This window comes from Pleurodeles waltl, chromosome 5, assembly GCF_031143425.1.
Source record: "Pleurodeles waltl isolate 20211129_DDA chromosome 5, aPleWal1.hap1.20221129, whole genome shotgun sequence".
Lineage (NCBI taxonomy): Eukaryota > Metazoa > Chordata > Amphibia > Caudata > Salamandridae > Pleurodeles > Pleurodeles waltl.
Window position 1 is genome coordinate 520,337,959 of NC_090444.1, and position 20,377 is coordinate 520,358,335.

The 20,377-nt window shown below is 42.9% G+C and overlaps 1 protein-coding gene across 5 annotated transcripts in view; it reads right to left on the bottom strand.

Annotated features, from left to right (window-relative positions):
* RALGAPA2 (Ral GTPase activating protein catalytic subunit alpha 2) overlaps nt 1-20,377 on the bottom strand; it is a 1,651,508-nt gene that overhangs the window by 705,639 nt on the left and 925,492 nt on the right. For all 5 annotated transcript variants that reach the window (XM_069234346.1, XM_069234347.1, XM_069234343.1 and 2 more), the window contains 2 exons: nt 15,919-16,047; nt 10,406-10,534 (listed from right to left, as the gene is read on the bottom strand). In XM_069234346.1, coding sequence (XP_069090447.1) covers nt 10,406-10,534; nt 15,919-16,047 — 258 coding nt within the window. The remainder of the gene's footprint in view (nt 1-10,405; nt 10,535-15,918; nt 16,048-20,377) is intronic.

Here is a 20,377-nt window from a genome sequence, read left to right on the forward strand (position 1 = left end):
CTGTTAGAAAGAAGAGAAGTATTTTTGATTTTTTATTTGGCTACTTATGGCAAAGGTTTGAATGAGTAAATACCCTGGTAAAATACTCTTTAGGGAAAAAAAAACTTTTTGAGACAGTCTAGTGCAGATGTCTTAAAACTGGGGGGTGGGCCCCAAGTGATTCTTGGGGGAGGGGGCGCCAGACTCTGGCCAAAAGAAGCGTTCTACAGATAACAGGCCTTTGTTTTAAGCAGAAGCATGTTATTGCATTTTTAAAAAGGTAACAGTACGTAACTGCAATGTTTAAATAGGCCTAGACATATTTAAACATTGCCATCTTTATAAAATAATTGTAAAAAATTCTGTGGGGGGCCCAATGATTTTTATTTTCCAACTGGGGGGTGGGGGTGTGGCGGCGACATTAAAAAGTTTAGGGACCACTGGTCTAGTGCAGTGGTTCCCAACCTGTGGCCCGGGGAACCCTGGGGGTCCGCAAAGCTTCGTCAGGGGGTCCGCCACTGCTTAAAAAATGTAATAATATTAGGTCCCAGCTATCAGTAATGACTCAGTGGGAGTCCCCGGGTTCCAATAATGATTCAGTGGGGGTCCCCGGGCTCCAGGATTGATAAAATGGGGTTCCACAGAAGTCAAAAGGGTGGGAACCACTGGTCTAGTGGATTGTTTATGTGTGTATGTAGTGCAACCCTAAGAGGATAGTTAGTGTTTTTGCATAGCTTTCTTTGTAAATAATGAATTGTTTTTGGGTTTGTTCCTGTTTCACTTGAAGTGATGTTTTCTTTTTTATTGTTTTCTTTGAAGTAAAAGTGTGTTGGAGTCACAAAATAATTTGTTTTTTTGAGTAGTGGGAAGTCTGGTCCAATATATTTATAGTTTGTTTTGTACCATTCCAAAATGGCCGTCTGTATTCCGAGTCTCCTTATCGTTCTGATTGCCGTCCAGAAGCCTTTTCCTATGTTGGCAGCAGTCGGCGTTCCGTACAAGCGTGAATAAAAGGTTTGAGTGTTACGGACGAGAATGCTATGTAGAGCTGACATGATTATCAACTATAACGTTAAGGATTTATCACGCTATGCAGTTTTACGGTAATCATTGTGGGTGCCTGTTGGATAATCCATTTCTATGTTGTTGCTCCCGGAATTCGGTATCAGGACAACAGTCTCAGTACGCTCTGAGTAAAAAAACAAAATTGAGTCCCAGGGACGCTTGTCAGTAAATCTTGACTCTTTGTATTTGCATCTTGAGCGAGGTGATACACTTTTAGGAAGATACTCATGAGGTCGTGTTTGGTTATTGTTTTATGTTTCCAAGTCCCTTATACATGGGAGTTCTGTATAGAGTCGCTCCATACATCGGGCATGATCAGGTATGGGAGCCCAGCAATTGTTTTTCAAACTTTGTAGGTATATTCTTAGGTTTGTTTTGAGGATTACCTTTATATGTGGGCAGCGTAAGTGGTTCTGGTGGATCACATACATGCCGGTGGTGTTTTTTTCTATAACATGGTGAATATTCACACTCACAATTGTTGCACCACTGGAGCCAGTAGAATACACAATGATTCTCTTTTGGGTATTATGTAACATTGAAATTATACTTATGCTTGGGTTTTTATTTAGATCCCAATATACAGCGCATTATCTATTTTGATAGATTGCCCTGATGAAGGTGCATGAGGTATTAAGATTGGACCAGATGGTTATAAGTCCACCAAAATGTGCGTTGGTAACAGTTACAACCAAAACAATGGCGATGTTTTGATTTAACCCCTTCTGTGCCGAGGACGTAGTGGTTACGTCCTTCGGCACAGTGCTGCTGTGCCAAGGACGTAACCACTACGTCCTCGGCACAGCCCAGAGGGAGCGCTCTCGCTCCCTCTGTGTGCTTCCCCCCAAAGTCAGGGATGGAAGGGGAAGCCCTTCCCCTTCCACCCCCCACCGCCCCTGTGACGTCAGCGCGCGCTGATTAGTCACAGGGGTCTCCCCCATCGCACTGGAAGCTCTGCTTCCAGCGCGATTGAAAGAGAAATGCTCAGCATTTCTCTTTCAATCACTGGGGGAGGCCCGGAGAGGCTTCAAAGGGAAGGAAATGTATTTCCTTTGAAGTCTCTCCCAGGGTTTCAAAAGCCGGATTATTGTTATTAGGCCGATCTGTACCTCTAGGCGCCAGGGCAAATTGTTTTTTGTGCTTTTTTTTTTTTTTTTTTTTAGAGATCGGGAGCGACCCATTAGGCAAGGGTCGCTCCCCTGGGGGGGCAAATTGTATTTAGACCATTTCTGCCCCATTAGCCGATTTTAGGTCAATCTGCCCCCAAGGGGGCAGAAACCACTAGGCACCGGGGATTTTTTTTTTTTGTGCCAAAGTCACGCAGGGAGAGGGACCCCGTAGGCAAGGGTCGCTCCCAGGGGAGGGGGGGGGGGGTCGGGGGGAAATTTATTTTAGGCAATTTCTGCCCCCCCCCCGGGGCAGAAACCTCTAGGCGCCAGGGCAAATTGTTATTTTGTGTTTTTTTTTTTTTTTTTTTTTTTTTAGAGATGGGGAGCGACCCATTAGGCAAGGGTCGCTCCCCTGGGGGGGCAAATTGTATTTAGACCATTTCTGCCCCCCCTTGGGGGCAGATTAGCCAATTTTAGGTCAATCTGCCCCCAAAAGGGCAGAAACCATTAGGCACCGGGGATTTTTTTTTTGGCGCCAATGTCACGCGATCCCGTAGGCAAGGGTAGCTCCCGGTGGGGGTTGGGTGTGGGGGGGGGGGGGAGGGGAATTTATTTTAGGCCATTTCTGCCCCCCCTGGGGCCGGCTGAGCTAGAGGCCAAAATCCACAGGTAGGCACTGTTTTCTATGAAAAAATGTGATGTGTCCACGTTGTGTTTTGGGCCATTTCCTGTCGCGGGCGCTAGGGCCTACCCACACAAGTGAGGTATCATTTTTATCGGGAGACTTGGGGGAACGCTGGGTGGAAGGAAATTTGTGGCTCCTCTCAGATTCCAGAACTTTGTCACCGAAATGTGAGGAAAACGTGTTTTTTTTAGCCACATTTTGAGGTTTGCAAAGGATTCTGGGTAACAGAACCTGGTCAGAGCCCCACAAGTCACCCCATCTTGGATTCCCCTGGGTTTCTAGTTTTCAAAAATGCGCTGGTTTGCTAGGTTTCCACAGGTGCCGGCTGAGCTAGAGGCCAAAATCCACAGGTAGGCACTGTTTTCTATGAAAAAATTTGATGTTTCCACGTTGTGTTTTGGTCCATTTCCTGTCGCGGGCGCTGGGCCTACCCACACAAGTGAGGTATCATTTTTATCGGGAGACTTGGGGGAACGCTGGGTGGAAGGAAATTCGTGGCTCCTCTCAGATTCCAGAACTTTATGTCACCGAAATGTGAGGAAAACGTGTTTTTTTTAGCCAAATTTTGAGGTTTGCAAAGGATTCTGGGTAACAGAACCTGGTCAGAGCCCCACAAGTCACCCCATCTTGGATTCCCCTAGGTCTCTAGTTTTCAAAAATGCACAGGTTTGGTAGGTGTCCCTAGGTGCCGGCTGAGCTAGAGGCCAAAATCTACAGGTAGGCACTTCGCAAAAAACACCTCTGTTTTCTGTGATGTGTCCACGTTGTGTTTTGGGGCATATCCTGTCGCGGGCGCTAGGCCTACCCACACAAGTGAGGTACCATTTTTATCGGGAGACTTGGGGGAACGCTGGGTGGAAGGAAATGTGTGGCTCCTCTCAGATTCCAGAACTTTCTGTCACCGAAATGTGAGGAAAATATTTTTTTTTAGCCAAATTTTGAGGTTTGCAAAGGATTCTGGGTAATAGAACCTGGTCAGAGCCCCACAAGTCACCCCATCTTGGATTCCCCTAGGTCTCTAGTTTTCAAAAATGCACAGGTTTGGTAGGTTTCCCTAGGTGCCGGCTGAGCTAGAGGCCAAAATCTACAGGTAGGCACTTTGCAAAAAACACCTCTGTTTTCTGTGATGTGTCCACGTTGTGTTTTGGGGCATATCCTGTCGCGGGCGCTAGGCCTACCCACACAAGTGAGGTATCATTTTTATCGGGAGACTTGGGGGAACGCTGGGTGGAAGGAAATTTGTGGCTCCTCTGAGATTCCAGAACTTTCTTTCACCAAAATGTTAGGGAAATGTGTTTTTTCTTTAGCCAAATTTTGAGGTTTGCAAAGGATTCTGGGTAACAGAACCTGGTCAGAGCCCCACAAGTCACCCCATCTTGGATTCCCCTAGGTCCCTAGTTTTCAAAAATGCACAGGGTTGGTAGGTTTCCCTAGGTACTGGCTGAGCTAGAGGCCAAAATCTACAGGTAGGCACTTTGCAAAAAACAGCTCTGTTTTCTGTAAAAAAAATGGGATGTGCCCACTTTGTGTTTTGGGACATTTCCTGTTGCGGGCGCTAGGACTACCCACACAAGTGAGGTATCATTTTTATCGAGAGACTTGGGGGAACGCTGGGTGGAAGGAAATTTGTGGCTCCTCCCAGATTCCAGAACTTTCTGTCACCGAAATGTGAGGAAAATGTGTTTTTTTAGCCAAATTTTGAGGTTTGCAAAGGATTCTGGGTAACAGAACCTGGTCAGAGCCCCACAAGTCACCCCATCTTGGATTCCCCTAGGTCTCTAGTTTTAAAAAATGCACAGGTTTGGTAGGTTTCCCTAGGTGCCGGCTGAGCTAGAGGCCAAAATCTACAAGTAGGCACCTTGCAAAAAACAGCTCTGTTTTCTGTGATGTGTCCACGTTGTTTTTTGGGGCATATCCTGTCGCGGGCGCTAGGCCTACCCACACAAGTGAGGTACCATTTTTATCGGTAGACTTGGGGGAACATAGAATAGCAAAACAAGTGTTATTGCCCCTTGTCTTTCTCTAAATTTTTCCCTTCCAAATGTAAGACAGTGTGTAAAAAAGACGTCTATTTGAGAAATGCCCTGTAATTCACATGCTAGTATGAACACCCTGAAATTCAGAGATGTGCAAATAACCACTGCTTCTCAACACCTTATCTTGTGCCCATTTTGGAAATACAAAGGTTTTCTTGATAGCTATTTTTTACTCTTTATATTTCAGCAAATTAATTGCTGTATACCCGGTATAGAATGAAAACCCACTGCAGGGTGCAGGTCATTTATTGGCTCTGGGTACCTAGAGTTCTTGATGAACCTGAAAGCCCTATATATCCCCGCAACCAGAAGAGTCCAGCAGACGTAACGGTATATTGCTTTCGAAAATCTGACATTGCAGGAAAAAGTTACAGAGTAAAACGTAGAGAAAAATTGATGCTTTTTTCACTTCAATTTCAATATTTTTCTTTTTCAGTTGTTATTTTCTGTAGGAACCCCTTGTAGGATCTACACAAATTACCCCTTGCTGAATTCAGAATGTTGTCTACTTTTCAGAAATGTTGCGGTTTCTGGGATCCAGCGTTGGTTTCATGCCCATTTCTGTCACTGACTGGAAGGAGGCTGAAAGCACAAAAAATCGTGAAAATGGGGTATGTCCCAGTAAAATGCCAAACTTGTGTTGAAAAATTGGGTTTTCTGATTCAAGTTTGCCTGTTCCTGAAAGCTGGGAAGCTGGTGATTTTGGCACCGGAAACCCTTTGTTGATGCCCTTTTTAGGGGAAAAACCACAAGCCTTCTTCTGCAGCCCCTTTTTCCCATTTTTTTTAGAAAAAAAAACGAAATTTTCACTGTATTTTGGCTAATTTCTTGGCCTCCTTCTGGGGAACCCACAAAGTCTGGGTACCTCTAGACTCCCTAGGATGTTGGGAAAAAAAGACACAAATTTGGCGTGGGTAGCTTATGTGAACAAAACGTTATGAGGGCCCAAGCGTGAACTGCCCCAAATAGCCAAAAAAAGGCTCGGCACAGGAGGGGGAAAAGGCCTGGCAGCGAAGGGGTTAAATGCCAAGAATAGGCCAAAATTGGTCAGTATGAACTTCATTTCGATCTTCAAAATATTCTATATAATGATGGGGATGTTCAATATGGACTATTACACGTAAGAAACGATGTTGATGAATATCAGGATATGAATTTGGAGGACCTTTTTAGAGAGAGAATTAGGGTTATCCCATTATGAAATTAACACATATTATTTTTCTTAGTATAGAATATACGTTTATAGATCAACAGCGTGAACTAAGGACTGTTTGTTTTGTTATATGAAGTGTGTATTTGTCATTTTACAATATACATCATGTGTAATGAATTATGTGTTGGATTATGGTTATGGGACAATTTGTCTATATTTGAGTCTTTGTGGTAGTGTGGTCTTGTTTCTTGGTGTTTGTTGGTTTTATTGTTATATGTTGTCTTGTATAATTGTTATTTGTATATGTGCGGTATTTGACTACGGAGGAATTGTTGTTTATGAATGTTTTTCTTAATTTTGTGTGATTAAGTATATATTTTGTTGAATAAAATACAGATTTTTTTCATTAACTGTGTATAGTTACAATACTTGATATGTTCTGAACTTGATAGGAGAGAGACGTGTGCTTTACTTTACGTACTGCTCTGTGGGTGTCTCTCCTTATCCTGTCACGGATCCCTTTCTTTTGAATAGCGTTTCAGACAAGTCTCGCACCCCCCCCCCAATAATGCTAAGGCTAAATTTTGGGTTTTAGCAGTCGGTTTTGGGAAAAGGAGGTTATGGTGATTTTAGGGTTTGAAAAGAAAAAACACTTTTGTTTTAAAGGGTGCACACATGTGGGGAGCATCCATCTAAAAAATGCAGCAGGCCGCCACCCTACAGACTTTTTTTTTTTTTTTTAATAATTATTCTTTGGCCATGCTGTACAGCATTGGGGATGCTGTCTGGCCTCGATAAAAACAACTGGCAAAGCACGCAGGTCCAAAAGGGGAGACCTGTCAGCTTTGCCAGTACCTGTTTGTTCTCCAGGTTTGACATTTTAGTTTCTTTCCAAGGCAGATTTCTTAGGCTTATTTACCACTTTTATCTGCGATTTGTATGATTTTTGAAGCACAACAAGAAAGGCCATTAGCATATTTTCTCTTTTAGTTCGACCTGAAATGCCTGAGCACTCAATACTGATTCGTACTCAATAGTAGTAGGTATTCAACCACAAGACATGAACTCAGAGGTCAAAAGAGGTTTTTTGTGCACCGTTCTTTCATCTTTGCCTGTCTTGGTAAATGTTAGTATCGTGAAGTGATTCAAAGCAGACATGAAAACAAAGGTCTATGTCTGTTCTCACAGCTGAGGCAGTAGCATGGAGGTGTGTCGGGGTGTCAAACTCCAGGGGACACCCTGAGCACAGTACCCTGGCCTGAGAGCTCCTGACTAAGCCTTGGGGGGTGGGAAGGCTCTATGTACTTTACAGAGGGCTCCCTCAAGTTCCATTATGCTACTGGGGTGATGCAGATGTGTGTGGTAGATAGGAAGGGAGCTGGCCTCTCATCCTCTATCACTGGCACCAAAATCAAACCCAGAGGGTATGAGGGCATCAGGTATTTCACTTACCAAGGGTTACCAACAGTAGATGTCAAAACAAGAAGAAATTGATCTAACAGAGGAATCAGGAAGGGCCTCAAACAACCGTTTAACTCCCAAGTTACCAAAACTAAAACCCTAACAGTGATAGCTAATCAGGCGAGGGGAAGGGGGGTTCAGTTTAGTTCAGCTGCCTTTAGCTCTCTATATAAAGGCAGGTCTGGAAAGAGGCAGGAAAGCACACCTGGAGTAACAAAAGCTGTCTTGACTGCTGTCTTCTCAGAGTCGAGAGGACTTCCATGATTGTGAATGACCAAATTCCAAGCCTCGGACCAAGAAAAGAAGTAAGGGGAAAGAGAAACCAGTCAAAGAGATTAATCCTTTATAGAATATTCACTTGTTTGGGGTATGGAGTAATAGCCCTGAGAGCCTAACTACCCTGAAGATACCCTATCATATAAAGTAATGTAGCATGTGTGTCATGGACCCTAGTGCAAGGAAGGAAATGGAGATTGACTGCTGTTTGGATTATAAAATACAGCAATACTCAGGGTTCAGTGGGCATCTCAGGCCTCTGGGACCTGGTGCCACTGAACCTACTGCCCTTATAATAAAGATTTTTTTAACTATGACTCCAAGGTTGTCCAGTGACGTCTTTACACCACACCATCCGGCATAAATGCCCATACATCTCTTCGCTTGGCAAGTTGCCACTTCTATATCTCAGCATTTAGTAGACACCGCACTAGACCTCCACCAGTCTCACCTCAAGCCAACATGCAGTCACTGCTGACCTGTGGAGGAAGTTTGCGCTCTGTTACTAGGTATTATCTGGTTCACCTTTGCATCGGTTCCACACCCTCAATGCAAGGGTCTGAGTTAAAAGTCAGACCCTACAAGGATACATCCGCCAGGTGAGGCACTATTGTGCTACTCCATCAATCTGCTGGAGGTCGCAACATCCCCTCTGAGAAAAGATACAGCATGGTTCTTTTACTTTGTCCTCCGCATGCCACAAAGTCCTACACAGGTCCCTGCCTCCAATGGTATGTTTAGCACTTCATCTAAGTCTTCCAGTCCACTGTGATTTCAGTCTTAACCAAAGAAATGTACAGGGTACAGAACAGGGTGTCCTTTTATGATTCAGCTTTGATCCTCCCATATAGCGTTCAGTTTTAAAGAGACAGCGCTTGTAGCTTGCTACCAGTCTTAATGACAGTGATCATCTGGCCTGTTAGTCTTTGTGGATGTCAATCTGAATGACAGGTGTTCTGGCCTGCTTCTGGTGCTCGAGACCCTCTTTTATAACAACGATTTGATTCTGATCTGCTACCAAGGTGCAAGCCCTCAATTTCAGTAATAGCACAATTCTTGCCTCCTACGAAAATCGGGCACTCAGTTTGAAGGAGAGGTGTGTGCTCGTCTGCTGCCAGTATTCAGGATCTTATTTGCTGATTAGGAGGAGCTGGCCTGTCCTATTGTCTGAATTCCCAGTTTGATAGCATTGAGGTTCAAGCATGCTATCAAAGTTTAGACCAGTGGTTTTTAACCTGTGGTCTGGGGATCCCTGGCAGTCTGCAACCTCTAATCAGGGGGTTGGCGACTGCTAAAAAAAAAAAAAAAAAAAAAAATATTAACAGATTAATAAAGCGTACATAAAGAAAGAAGCATGTATGACATATACAAAATTAGAATGTTCTGTACATGAGAAGAAATTGGAAATTTGCGGCTAAAAAATAAGTTGGTATAATCAGAATGATTTGTAGGTACAAGTGCATCAAACACAATAGAATATGGACGATGGGCGGCATCAGATGAATTTAGAAAAGTTCCAACCTTCCAATTACTATTAAAATTTCGAATTTTTATAACTGTTTGCATATTAAACAAAGTATTTAGTTATTCGTTTATTTCTTTGACGAATGCTTGTGTCTTTGTTTTTTGTGCACAGTTTTGGGGTTCAAATCATCTAAATTACTTACGCCTGGCATCCGGCTTCCAGTAATGACTCACCAGGAGTCCCCGGATTCAAGTAATGATTAAATGGGGGTTCACTGAAGTAAAAAAAAAAAGTTAAGAACCACTAGTACAGACCCTTAGTAATAAAGACCTTGTAAATTCTTTGTAACTTTCCTATGCATTCAGTATCTGTAGGGCTCTGGTGCTTAACTTCTGGGTGTGCCTGGAACCAGTGGGGTTACGGTACTAGCGTGATCACAGTGTTTAAGGCCCTTTTTTTAAATGCAAGTGGGCTTCTACTGCACTGTTGGTCTCTTTGGACCTCAGTATTTAAGATGTGGGAATCTGTCCTGCTTCCATTTTATGGGAATTTATTTCCAACATTGGTGTTGCTCTGGTCGGCTGCCAATGTGTGTGGACATCAATGAAAAGACCTCACAACCTGAATGCTAGTTCGGGACTTGGTTTTAAATGCAGTGGGGCTTAGGCCTGTTTACAATATCTCAGGCTCTTCAGAGGAACTCCTGAGTTGGGATCCCACATACAGGTAATGCTTGCGTCCTAAACAAGCGCCGTAGACGTACATTTTTTCCTGTTTACAAATGAATAAAATCGAGGCTTTTGCACTAGGCGCACATTTTCATACACAATGTGCCGTCGACTACAGTTTAATAACATCATCATCACTTAATTGTGCCAGCGTGCGCCCACTGGCAAAAAGGGTAAATCAGGATGAAGTTGGGGGAGGGAGCAGAGAGATGGTCTGGAAAAGTGGTGAGGAGAGAAGGTGGTGGATGAAAGGAAGTTCCATAAAAACCGTAAATTGCACAGATCAAGAGAAGTTACATGTATGTGGAATTTCGAACATTAAATATCTATAAAGAAAAAATATCCATCGGAATTTAAATGTTTGCTCATGAATGACGTGCCCTTGTGCGCACACATCAATGTACATACGAATTTCATTAACAGGACTGAACTAAATATTTAAGCATACCTTTATATCTTCATTTCCTGTGATAAGCTCTTCTGTTCCAAGGATCGACTGAAGTAATGGAATTTCTTTGTAAATGTTCGGAAAGCAAACTAGTGATCCAAGAATTATCTGACCTTCTACACGTGGGGCCTGAGAAATAAAGTAACAGTAGGGTTGTGGTCAACATAGTGTTTTATAACTAAAAATGCTTACTTAACGAATGATGCAACAAAAACTGTAGAAAGATACATTCATACATTTTTATATCTGAGAGCTCACGCCTGGGCTGTACTGGGTGAAATTATTAAGAAAAAGTTAACCACCCCGGTGTTTATTCTCTTCAAAGACCTTCACTACTCGCCAACGAAAAATAAAGACCATTGTTATGTTACTCATGGAGGTTCTATTTACCCTTAAACCAGAGTTATAGTTTAGACAACTAAATTGGAAAAAGCTTTGCTTAATATGTCCTCTCTCACTCAGAACATGTATCCGCTTAGTGAGTAACGAGTGGAGAGAACTACCTGTACCTCAGCATTAATACAAAGGAAACTCAAAGGACTCGTTAGAAAATTTATACTAAATTAGCTTTCAGATTTTTATTAAGAAATCTCAATGTTGGAAGTGGAAAATCAAGGTGGTTTTACATTAAGGTCTTGTGGATTGGAAAGGACAGAAGACGGTTGCCATGTCCTTTTTTTTCTGCCCCAGGTGTTCGACAGTGGAGGCCGAATTTTTATTACAGCACTTATAAATTAGCTATATTGTATTTACCAGTCGATAAATATGATAAAAATAACTATACTGCACTGGTTATCAATTGAACAAGATGATGTCTGTGAATTAGCCAAATCTGTGAACCGTGAATTAAGGGTATGATTAATTTAAATGAACTTAATTTGAGTACAGAGTCGGGCTGGCCTATAGGGCAATCTGGCAGCGACTGGTGGGCTGGTCTGACAGGTGTGTGGGACGTAATTTTTTTGCGGTTTGTGGGTCTGTTTGAAGGTCAGGTGAGCCGGATTTTAAAGTAGATTTCTTTCGTATTACCACACATTGTCTGCCGCAAACACAAAGGCATGCATTCTCCGGTGCCTCGTGAAATACTAATACAGCGTTTCTTTACAAGTTAAAAAGTGGCCTGGCTTGCGAATGTGGGCACCTTTTACCTATTTGGTTCGCTAATGCGGCCACTTTTATTTTGGTGCCCGGACCTATTTTTTTTTACACCGTCCGACTATGTTGAGTACAATTTATAATTGTAGATAATAATGACTAGATGGAATTGGAGAGAACACCAAGTAAGATGTTAGATTGTCCACTAGACAAAAAAGTATACATTTTTTAAGCCTTGATACATGTGTCATTTTATCCACGAGAGAGAACAGGGAAGACGCTGTGCCCTGAGACAACGTATTAGCACTTTCTCTCAACTTTTGAATTACGGATGTAATTTTAATGTCGTTTAATGTTTCTATTGTTTTTGAAATTGGAATAGAATATAACTGACTTTCATATATGCATTAGAGAATGCGTACCTTATGAGAGAACAGCAATCATTTCTATGCCGCGAATGAAATGATCACAGAACCAAAATATGTATCTGTATTTTTTATGGTGGGCTGTAATTCGTAGAACAATAATACAATAAGTGCTAGGTTTGGTGATTTCTTCTGGTAAGAGGAAATATTGATAAATGTTGATAAAGTGAGACAATATCAGGAACACGTGGTGTCTATTCGGATTGACTCAGGTACATGGTCAAGCCATATGACACCTTGTTAAAGGAAATGCGCACCCAAATGCATAGGGAGATGATTCGGAGAGGGAGGCTACATTAATGCTATACTCTCTGAAGGAGAGATCAAGGTCTTTCTCCTTTCTCGGGGTTAATCATCAAATAAAAAACAGAAGTGACACACGCATAGGTGCTGTTCATCCTCCCATCATGAGAAAAAAGAGAGAAGTAAGAGGGCCATGGCTCGGAGTCCTCTTCTGAGCCCATTCCTGGCTTGGTGAAGATATCAGCCACCTGGTGAAGTTGTCCTCACTCAGGAGTGTCGGAGACTGAACAAAGCTTTTCAGAAGACTATGTCGCCATTTTCTAGTCTCCGACATCCTAGGATGCATCCATGTGAGAAGCAATGGCCTCTCCTGATATGAAGTACGTATCTATTAGAACAGAGGGCTTTACCCAGTGCTTAATTTGTACTTGTTGTTTCCGGTGCAGAGCACTGGCACTTATTTTTTAGGGCCGGTGCTTATTTTCTGCCTCAAGATTTTACTGCGAGCAAAAGACACATATGGGAAAGACGGAGAAAGACAAAAATGAAAAAGCGTCACAATGGGAGAAAGCTGCAAGAGTGAGCTGAATGGGCAGTAAGAGGCTTTAAATGAAAAAAAGGGGCCCGAGATGGCTTCATGGTTATGCTGCATCAGTATTCCTTGCTCACACATTTAAATGCAGCAGCTGCGTGTTTAAGAGGAGAGCTCTGGGCACCAGCACGTTTTAATTTACAAATTAAGCGCTGGCTTTACCTCTGCTTAGGACTGTGTAAATTTGTGCTGTTGGATCACAGGAGGTCTCATATCTCCTCTAGCCAGGTCTATGGTTATGGGTTCATCTAGAACCCTCTGTAAAATCTCAATGTAATGCTCTGACACAGTAATAACATTACTAAACTTAACTGAATTTAAAGTTTCAATACAAACAGTGATGAGTAACCTAACATCTGGATACAATATTACAGTGTGTTTTGATGTATTTACTTGCACCTTGCTACAACCAATCTTTTGATGGCCATAACACCATCTCAACATATTTCTTTGATGGCATGCACCATTGTCACGTTCCTCTAGATATGTATAAATGATAAAATGTTTTCTACCACTGAATCCACATATATCATTACTGCATCACTCTGAAAGAAACCATGAGTGACCAAGCTTCTACTGACCACGGCAGAAGAGTGTGGCTTTAGCCAGATATTCAAGGCCATTTTAGGGTTTAAGGTAACACGCAGACTCCAAGTATGTTTTTCGAAAGAAGAACTGCTAGTGGAACACTTTTCATGAAGAGAAGGCAGACCTTTCGTAGACCAATGTACATTATTACTTCAGGTTCTTCCAGAAGTAAGTGTCAGGAATTCACCTGTGACATGCAGATAACCTTCATATTAGCTGCTGGTATAGATGACCATGTTCACCATCTGAGTCAGGGCCTAATACCAAAGTAACTGTACATGGTAAAGCTGGTGAACCAATGTCTGGTGAGACATATACCAGAGTGGCCAGCGGATCCAGGATCATCATAAGGCTGTGAACTCATAGCAAACAGCTGAACCGTTTTTATCAGGAGGGTAAAACAGTCGTGCATGACATCCTGCGACATACAACTGGTAAAAGAACACAATAGCTTAAACTCTACCTAGGGAGACTGGGACTGATGGAGTTATGAAATGACTTCACTGCATCACATAGGCATTTATTTATATGTTAGCAAGGTTAAACTGACCATGGTGCACAAATGATACTCAGTTATGTTATTATATTTATCACGCTATCTAAATCAGAAGTAACATGGTGCGTTCCTTTGATCAGATCCTTATTCCACGCAAATGTCATTTATTTATTTTTACATTTTAGTTATTGCTTTTTATTGCACTAGTGCATCATTAGGCTGCTTCAGGAGCACTTGGAAGCGGAAGCTGAAATAGCCTAACTAATGTGATTCTGATATAAGTTCAAAGGTGCTAAGTAATTTTCAGTGATTTTATCATTATGCTAATTAGAGATTTAAAAACTTGAAAAATCCTATCTCTTTGTTGCCTCTGTGAGTTGGCACGTAGGCTATAACTTCAATACAAACATCTCCAGAGTAGTTAAGGACTTTCTCTTTTCATTATGAGTTTTCTAGGGACAGAAAATAACTGCTCCTGTAATAGCGGGGTGCATATATAGTACTCAAAAAAGTTTCAAAAAGCTGTGGGACTCCATATATTAGGATTTGAGAGGACTGAGTGGACTTGCTAGAAATGTAAACTGTTACCTACAGCTGCATACAGATCTCTGCAGTTAAGGAATTATCTCCATGTGGCTTTAACTTATTGTAGTTTTGGGCACTTCCAATTGAGGTTAAAGGGAAAGGAAACATAGCAGTGAAAGACATTAAGTAAGCACGTATGTGAATTTCTATCAAGGAGTGTCTGGGGAATAGGGAATCAGATTTTTTTTTTTAAACAGCCTTAGAGGCCTGAATTCGGCTAGTTTGCTATTTTAGAAGGTAATCTTGCACCAGTATTTACTGATACCGATGGGTGCAGTTATTTGTTGGTTCAGGTCTCCCATCCCCATTTGAATAGCGTCACTTCGGAACGGGGAATAAAAGATTAATATTTCTGTGTTTCCCCCAGTTCGGAGTTGCATCCCGAAAAGGTGATGTACTGCCCATGCACAAATAATGCAAGATTTTACACGGTGGACTTTGTCCGAGGAACAAGTGCGGTAAAACGGGACTGGTATGGTGAAACGGGACTGGTATGGTGAAACGGGACAAGCTGTAAAACCAATTTTAATGATAAGTGCAGTTTTGGTTCAAACAGGGATTACTGCAGGAGTCAGAATGAGTCTCTAAATGGCGGGTAGGGAAGTTACAAAGCAGTGAGGCTGCAACATCTGAAGACTAGACTTCAAGAAGTGGGTGGTGAGTGTATGGAGGGGCACCATCTTGAAACATGTATTACTTTATCTTGGGTAAGGATGGCATGAGAAAAACACATACAAAGCATCAATAAAAACTCTCAAGCTTATCGTTTGGGCATAATATGCAACGAAGATTTGAAAACATGAGCAAAGTTTCATAAATCACTGCACACATCCGCAATAAGACAATGTTCATTCATAGGTATATGAAGCGCTGTGCAAACTAGTGACTTTTTCTTTTATTGTTCGCAAACTGCAACTGGTCCCTGATTTTCAGTGCCTCAGAAGCATAAAATACATCACTCGTGCCACGACTCCAATTTGTGAAGCTCGGAATGCACAGATCTGAAGTGGGGCATGCTAACCGTACAAGGACAGGAATAGTTATAAGTAAGGCTGTGTAGGCATCAAACAAGAACCAAGAAACAGGCCGGACTTGATTTTCATTTCATAGTGTCCAATTCAAACAGCCTGATGTAAAACAGAAGAGGTGTTTGTCACTGTCATTAATACAGTTTTGTATTTTAATTTTCGATTTTATGATATAAAAATGAGACTATGAAATCCCAACTTCGCTTTAAGAGAGTAATGGGGCTGCAACATGGGTGAGGATGTGATTTCTCACACTTTGGCCTTTTGATGAAACACCTTTGCAATAGCAGTATGTCACCTTATCCTACAATTTCACACATCAGCTGCCATGGTACCTGCCCCAAGAGCCCAGGTCGGCGTTGCACTAATGAGTCAACACCTGCTGGAGTGGAGAAATCTGAACCTTGTTAGCGAAGGAGGCCTCTCCCGGGAGCCTGCGTGTTGAGCATTGTCATACTCACCTCCAACATGTCTGTACTGAGCACTCGGGCTGCTGCGGAGATGAAGTCCCCCAGGAGCATGGTGAAGCCAGGTAGGCCCAGGAAGAAGAAGCGGGAAGTGCAGTGCCTCACCACCGTGCTCACGACATCCTGCACCACAGGAGAAGAAAAGTATCACCAGGCGCTCACAAAAGATTGCATGTCTTGGCAGTGATGCAATAACTAACGCGCAATGGCTAAGCCGTTCTGGCTCACTAGACTTTACTGTGTCACACAAAGCGCTTATGGGCAGAGCATAGCACAAAACACACTGTCAGCTGTACTTCTTGACGCTATGAGGCGCTTGATGACTTCATGGAAACGGACTTCGAATTTCCCCATTACAGTCTAGTTGTGACTTGACTGCTGAAATGTAATACGACTGTAGGCATAGCCGCCCTTCTCGAACAAGTTGTCACACTTGAGCCGTGAGGCCACAATGCCTGGTGTTAGGGCCACAGACAGGTGGGAGGTAGATCACTGCTCAGTAGAAATAATGCTGCTCAAACAAGATAATGGATACATAACGTTTTACTCTTTTCTTTTGAACGCTATTCTAAAAACAAATCACGGTCATGATAAACATATGTTAACTGAGGTATTTTTTTAATGGAAATGGCGGAAATCATGGCACGAAAGCAGGAATCTATATACTTGGGACTTCACACTCAGAACCACAGCCGCATGTGAAAGCCACATAATACACTGGTGCACATTTATTCTCTAACCTGAGCTCCATTCGGGCAAACTCTTTTCACAATACAAACTCCCGGCTTATTCTACATACCTGCCATCGTAGTAACAAGAAAGAACAAATGGATGAGGAATAAAAACACATTAGAAAGGGATGGAATGGTGACGGCATGGCTCTGTATTCTAAATAACAAAATGGCCCTTTCAATACTTATAGGTTAGCTGGAAGTCATCTAGGGGGTCTACAATCTTATAAAGAAAGGTAGCCACTTGCCTCTTAACAGTCCTAAAACTCTTGCAACTATCAACATCCCAATAATGCACGGTGGGGTGTTTTAAAACATGTACTGCAGAGAGCGATTTTGCTCACTGATGAAAAATAAAACCAGAGGAGTAGAGTGTCATTTTCTCACCAAAACACCGATTTTAATATGCCACAGAAAACAATCAACATTGCGCAGGAAAGATGGAAGGATGGAAGGATTTTTGCTGCTCCATTGATTTTGGTTATGGAGTGCTCCACGTCTCCTAAGAAAGGGTCCAGGGTCATTTATAGGGCCTTTCTTTGTAATTATTGAACCAACTGGCCTAGTTGTGGGTATGTTATCCACAATACTCGCAGATGACCCTCAGCTCCCCAAATTACAGGCCAATTCACACGAGGAGCTCACCACAAAACTCTCGTGTTTTAAGTTTTTGGCTCCACCCAATCATCAGCTTGCATGGTAATTCACCAGCACGAAGACATAACTGCACACCAATGTACGCCACCTTCTGTACTGCAAACGTCAGTGTGAAAGGGGGGGGTCGCATACAATGGTGCTCATGACTTAGTCGTTGTGACGAGCAGACAATCTCAAACTAAAGACAAAAAAAACTAGTTACCTACCTTCAGTAATGCTCTTTCTGGTCCATGCTATAAACACAGATTCCTCACCTTTATAATATCCCTAGATGCCACACTGGATCTGGAAGATTTATCAGCATAGACCCTGTGCAGCACTAGGCAGCATCGTGGGCTCCATGTCAACCTTGTTCCAGCCCAGAAGTGATGGCTCAAACTTCATATAAACGTCACTCAAGTACATTAGTGTCAGTTTATTTCTTGATGCTGTTTGTGCCTCTGGAAGCAGAGACCAATTATGTGTGCCACTTTGTAGATCTTTATCTTGGGGCTTCTGTGGTTGGACAAAGTATCCAACATAGAGCATTACCAAAGGTAGGTAACTTGTTCTTCTGATGAATACTTCTATTCTCAGATTCCTTACATTTAGAATAGATACCTAATCAGTACCACCCAGGGTGGAGGGTTGTGGAGTGGCTGAAATCAAAAAGCCCTCCAGGACCTTGCAAGCAAAATGGCCTTTTTGTCAGACCTTGCTGTCAAGGCAGTAGAGCTTCATGAACACAAAAGGATGATGGACAAAGTGCGTAAATGTTTCAATCACTCACACAGAGTCACAGATCTGGGTTAAATTCATTGTTCTTTTCCTCATGTTGTGAACTCAAGTGATAGCAATAAAAAAAACTGTTTTGAGAGCAAGAAGGTGTAGCGAGCAGCGGTGCATGAATTAAAATGAGACACACAAAAGGAAAGTCAGGACCAAAGTGAGATCCCTCTGTGGCATAACAAATGGTTTGGGAGGGAACTATTTTATCAACCCTTTAATAAACTGCATCACAACCAGTGATTTATACAAGTCTGGCAAACACAAAAAGGCCTAAGTGCCAAAAATAAACTTTAATTGCGTCCACTACAAGACCTTGCTGGGCCGAGGAGAAAACAAACATTGATACAACCAACAGTATGGCCTTCTAAGAGGATCTGTCTTGCTGACTCCAAATTTGTTCCAGAAGATGGGCTTTGTAAAAGGATTCCCGGAAGACATCCACAATCTCATGTGGCAGACCTAATGCATTCAACTACCACCATTCAATCTCCATGCAGGGAGGTGTACATTGTACAGGTTCAGGTGCAGAACCCTGCCCTGCTGCTGCAACAGAAGATCTTCTCACAACAGTTGCCGGATTGGAAAATAAATGCTCAAGCCCAGAAGTGCAGGGTAACGCAATCTCTATCACAGTCCAGAGCCACAAGAACGACTTGGTCAGGTAATGGCTGAGCTGTTTCAGAATTCAGGGCAGGAGAGGCAGTAGCAGAAAGGTGTGTATAAGTCCAGTGCTCCACTCTAGCTTGATTGTGTCTCCTAAAGAGAACGCTCTCGGAATTGGGAACTCCAACATGCAGAAGTCTTGACACTGAGCATTTTCAAAAGTGGGAAAAATATATGGTCAGTGCTATCCCCACTGTCGGAAGCTACTGCCATTCATGAGCTGTCTGTCCTGGCATTAATGATCCCACCAGGTGGTTGATGATCAGGTAGATGCCCAGTCGCTCCAGCCAACTCCATGATCCCACTCAGCCGGACTTGTTACAGTACCACATATCGGTGGCCTTATCCATGAAAACTTTTATCAGCCTTCCCTTGATGGACCTGCTGCTGGTCAACTTGCAGTCTGGAAGTCACCACAGCAGATCTTGTGAACTATCCTACAAAACCAGGATGGCATCCATCCTACTTCCTTGGTAGTGGGCACATTGACACTTCAGATCCCACTGCACAGCCTACGTATTCTACTTAACAAAGTGGACAAGCACTATGCACGAGGCCAACAGGTTCAGACCACTGCTCTCACCAAAATCCAGGGCAGAAGCTGAATAATCGGGCTCAAAACCTGAATGTCCTGAGCTCGTTTTGATGGAAGAAAGGCCCTGACCAGTACTGTGCCCAGAACAGCTACTATAAAAGGAAGTGGCTTTGAAGGAGTAATGTGCGACTTTGCCACATTGTTAAGGAACCCAAAACATTTCAGGAGGTTCGCTGTTGTCTTAAGATGGTCCACAACTGACTACGGAGAACCCCTCTTCACCAGACAGTCATAGAGGTAGGGGGAAAGTGGCATCCTGACCACCACAGACCAACATCATCACTTTCATGAACACCCGAGGAGCGCTGGTGAGGCCAAATGGGAGAGCGACAAACTGAAAATGCTCCTGGCTGACTTTGAACCACAGATAATGTCTGTGGGATGGGCACATGAAAGTACACAATGTGTAGGTCCAACGCAAACATCCAGTTCTCTTAAACCAGGGTAGACAGAAATTGAACCAACATAACTATTCTGAATATCACCTTCCAGTTGAAGGCATTCAGAGGGCAAAGATACAGAATGGAATGAAGGCTTCTGTCCTTCTTAAGCACAAGGATATAACGGGAGTAGCAACCCTATTAACAAGGCCGGTACACTCTTGATGGCCCCTTTGCCCAACAAAGCCTCCACCTCTAGCAACAAGATGGACAGGTGTTGGACCAGACCTTGGTCACTCTTAAGTATTACGTAGCCTGCCCACTGGGATTCTGAACGGCCAGCAAATCTGAAGCATCAGAGATGGTAAGGGGTCCACGTCATCTTCATCCCCTTGGACTTCTGGGGGCTGCTGGTAGGAGTTTGACCCGAAGAGATCACATATACTGTCCCAATAGTGTCTTTCGGCCCCTGATCCTTCTTCATGGAACCACTCTTTGGGGAGATGCTGAGCTTCTCTTCTACCAAATTCTCTTTATAGGATTTAACAGTTGGTACTGAAGAGGTTCAGGTGGAAGCAATGGTGAAGGATCTAGGGGTGTCACAGGTGGTGACAACAGCAATGCAGACAGACCAGGAATTGCGCTGAAGAAGGTGCCAG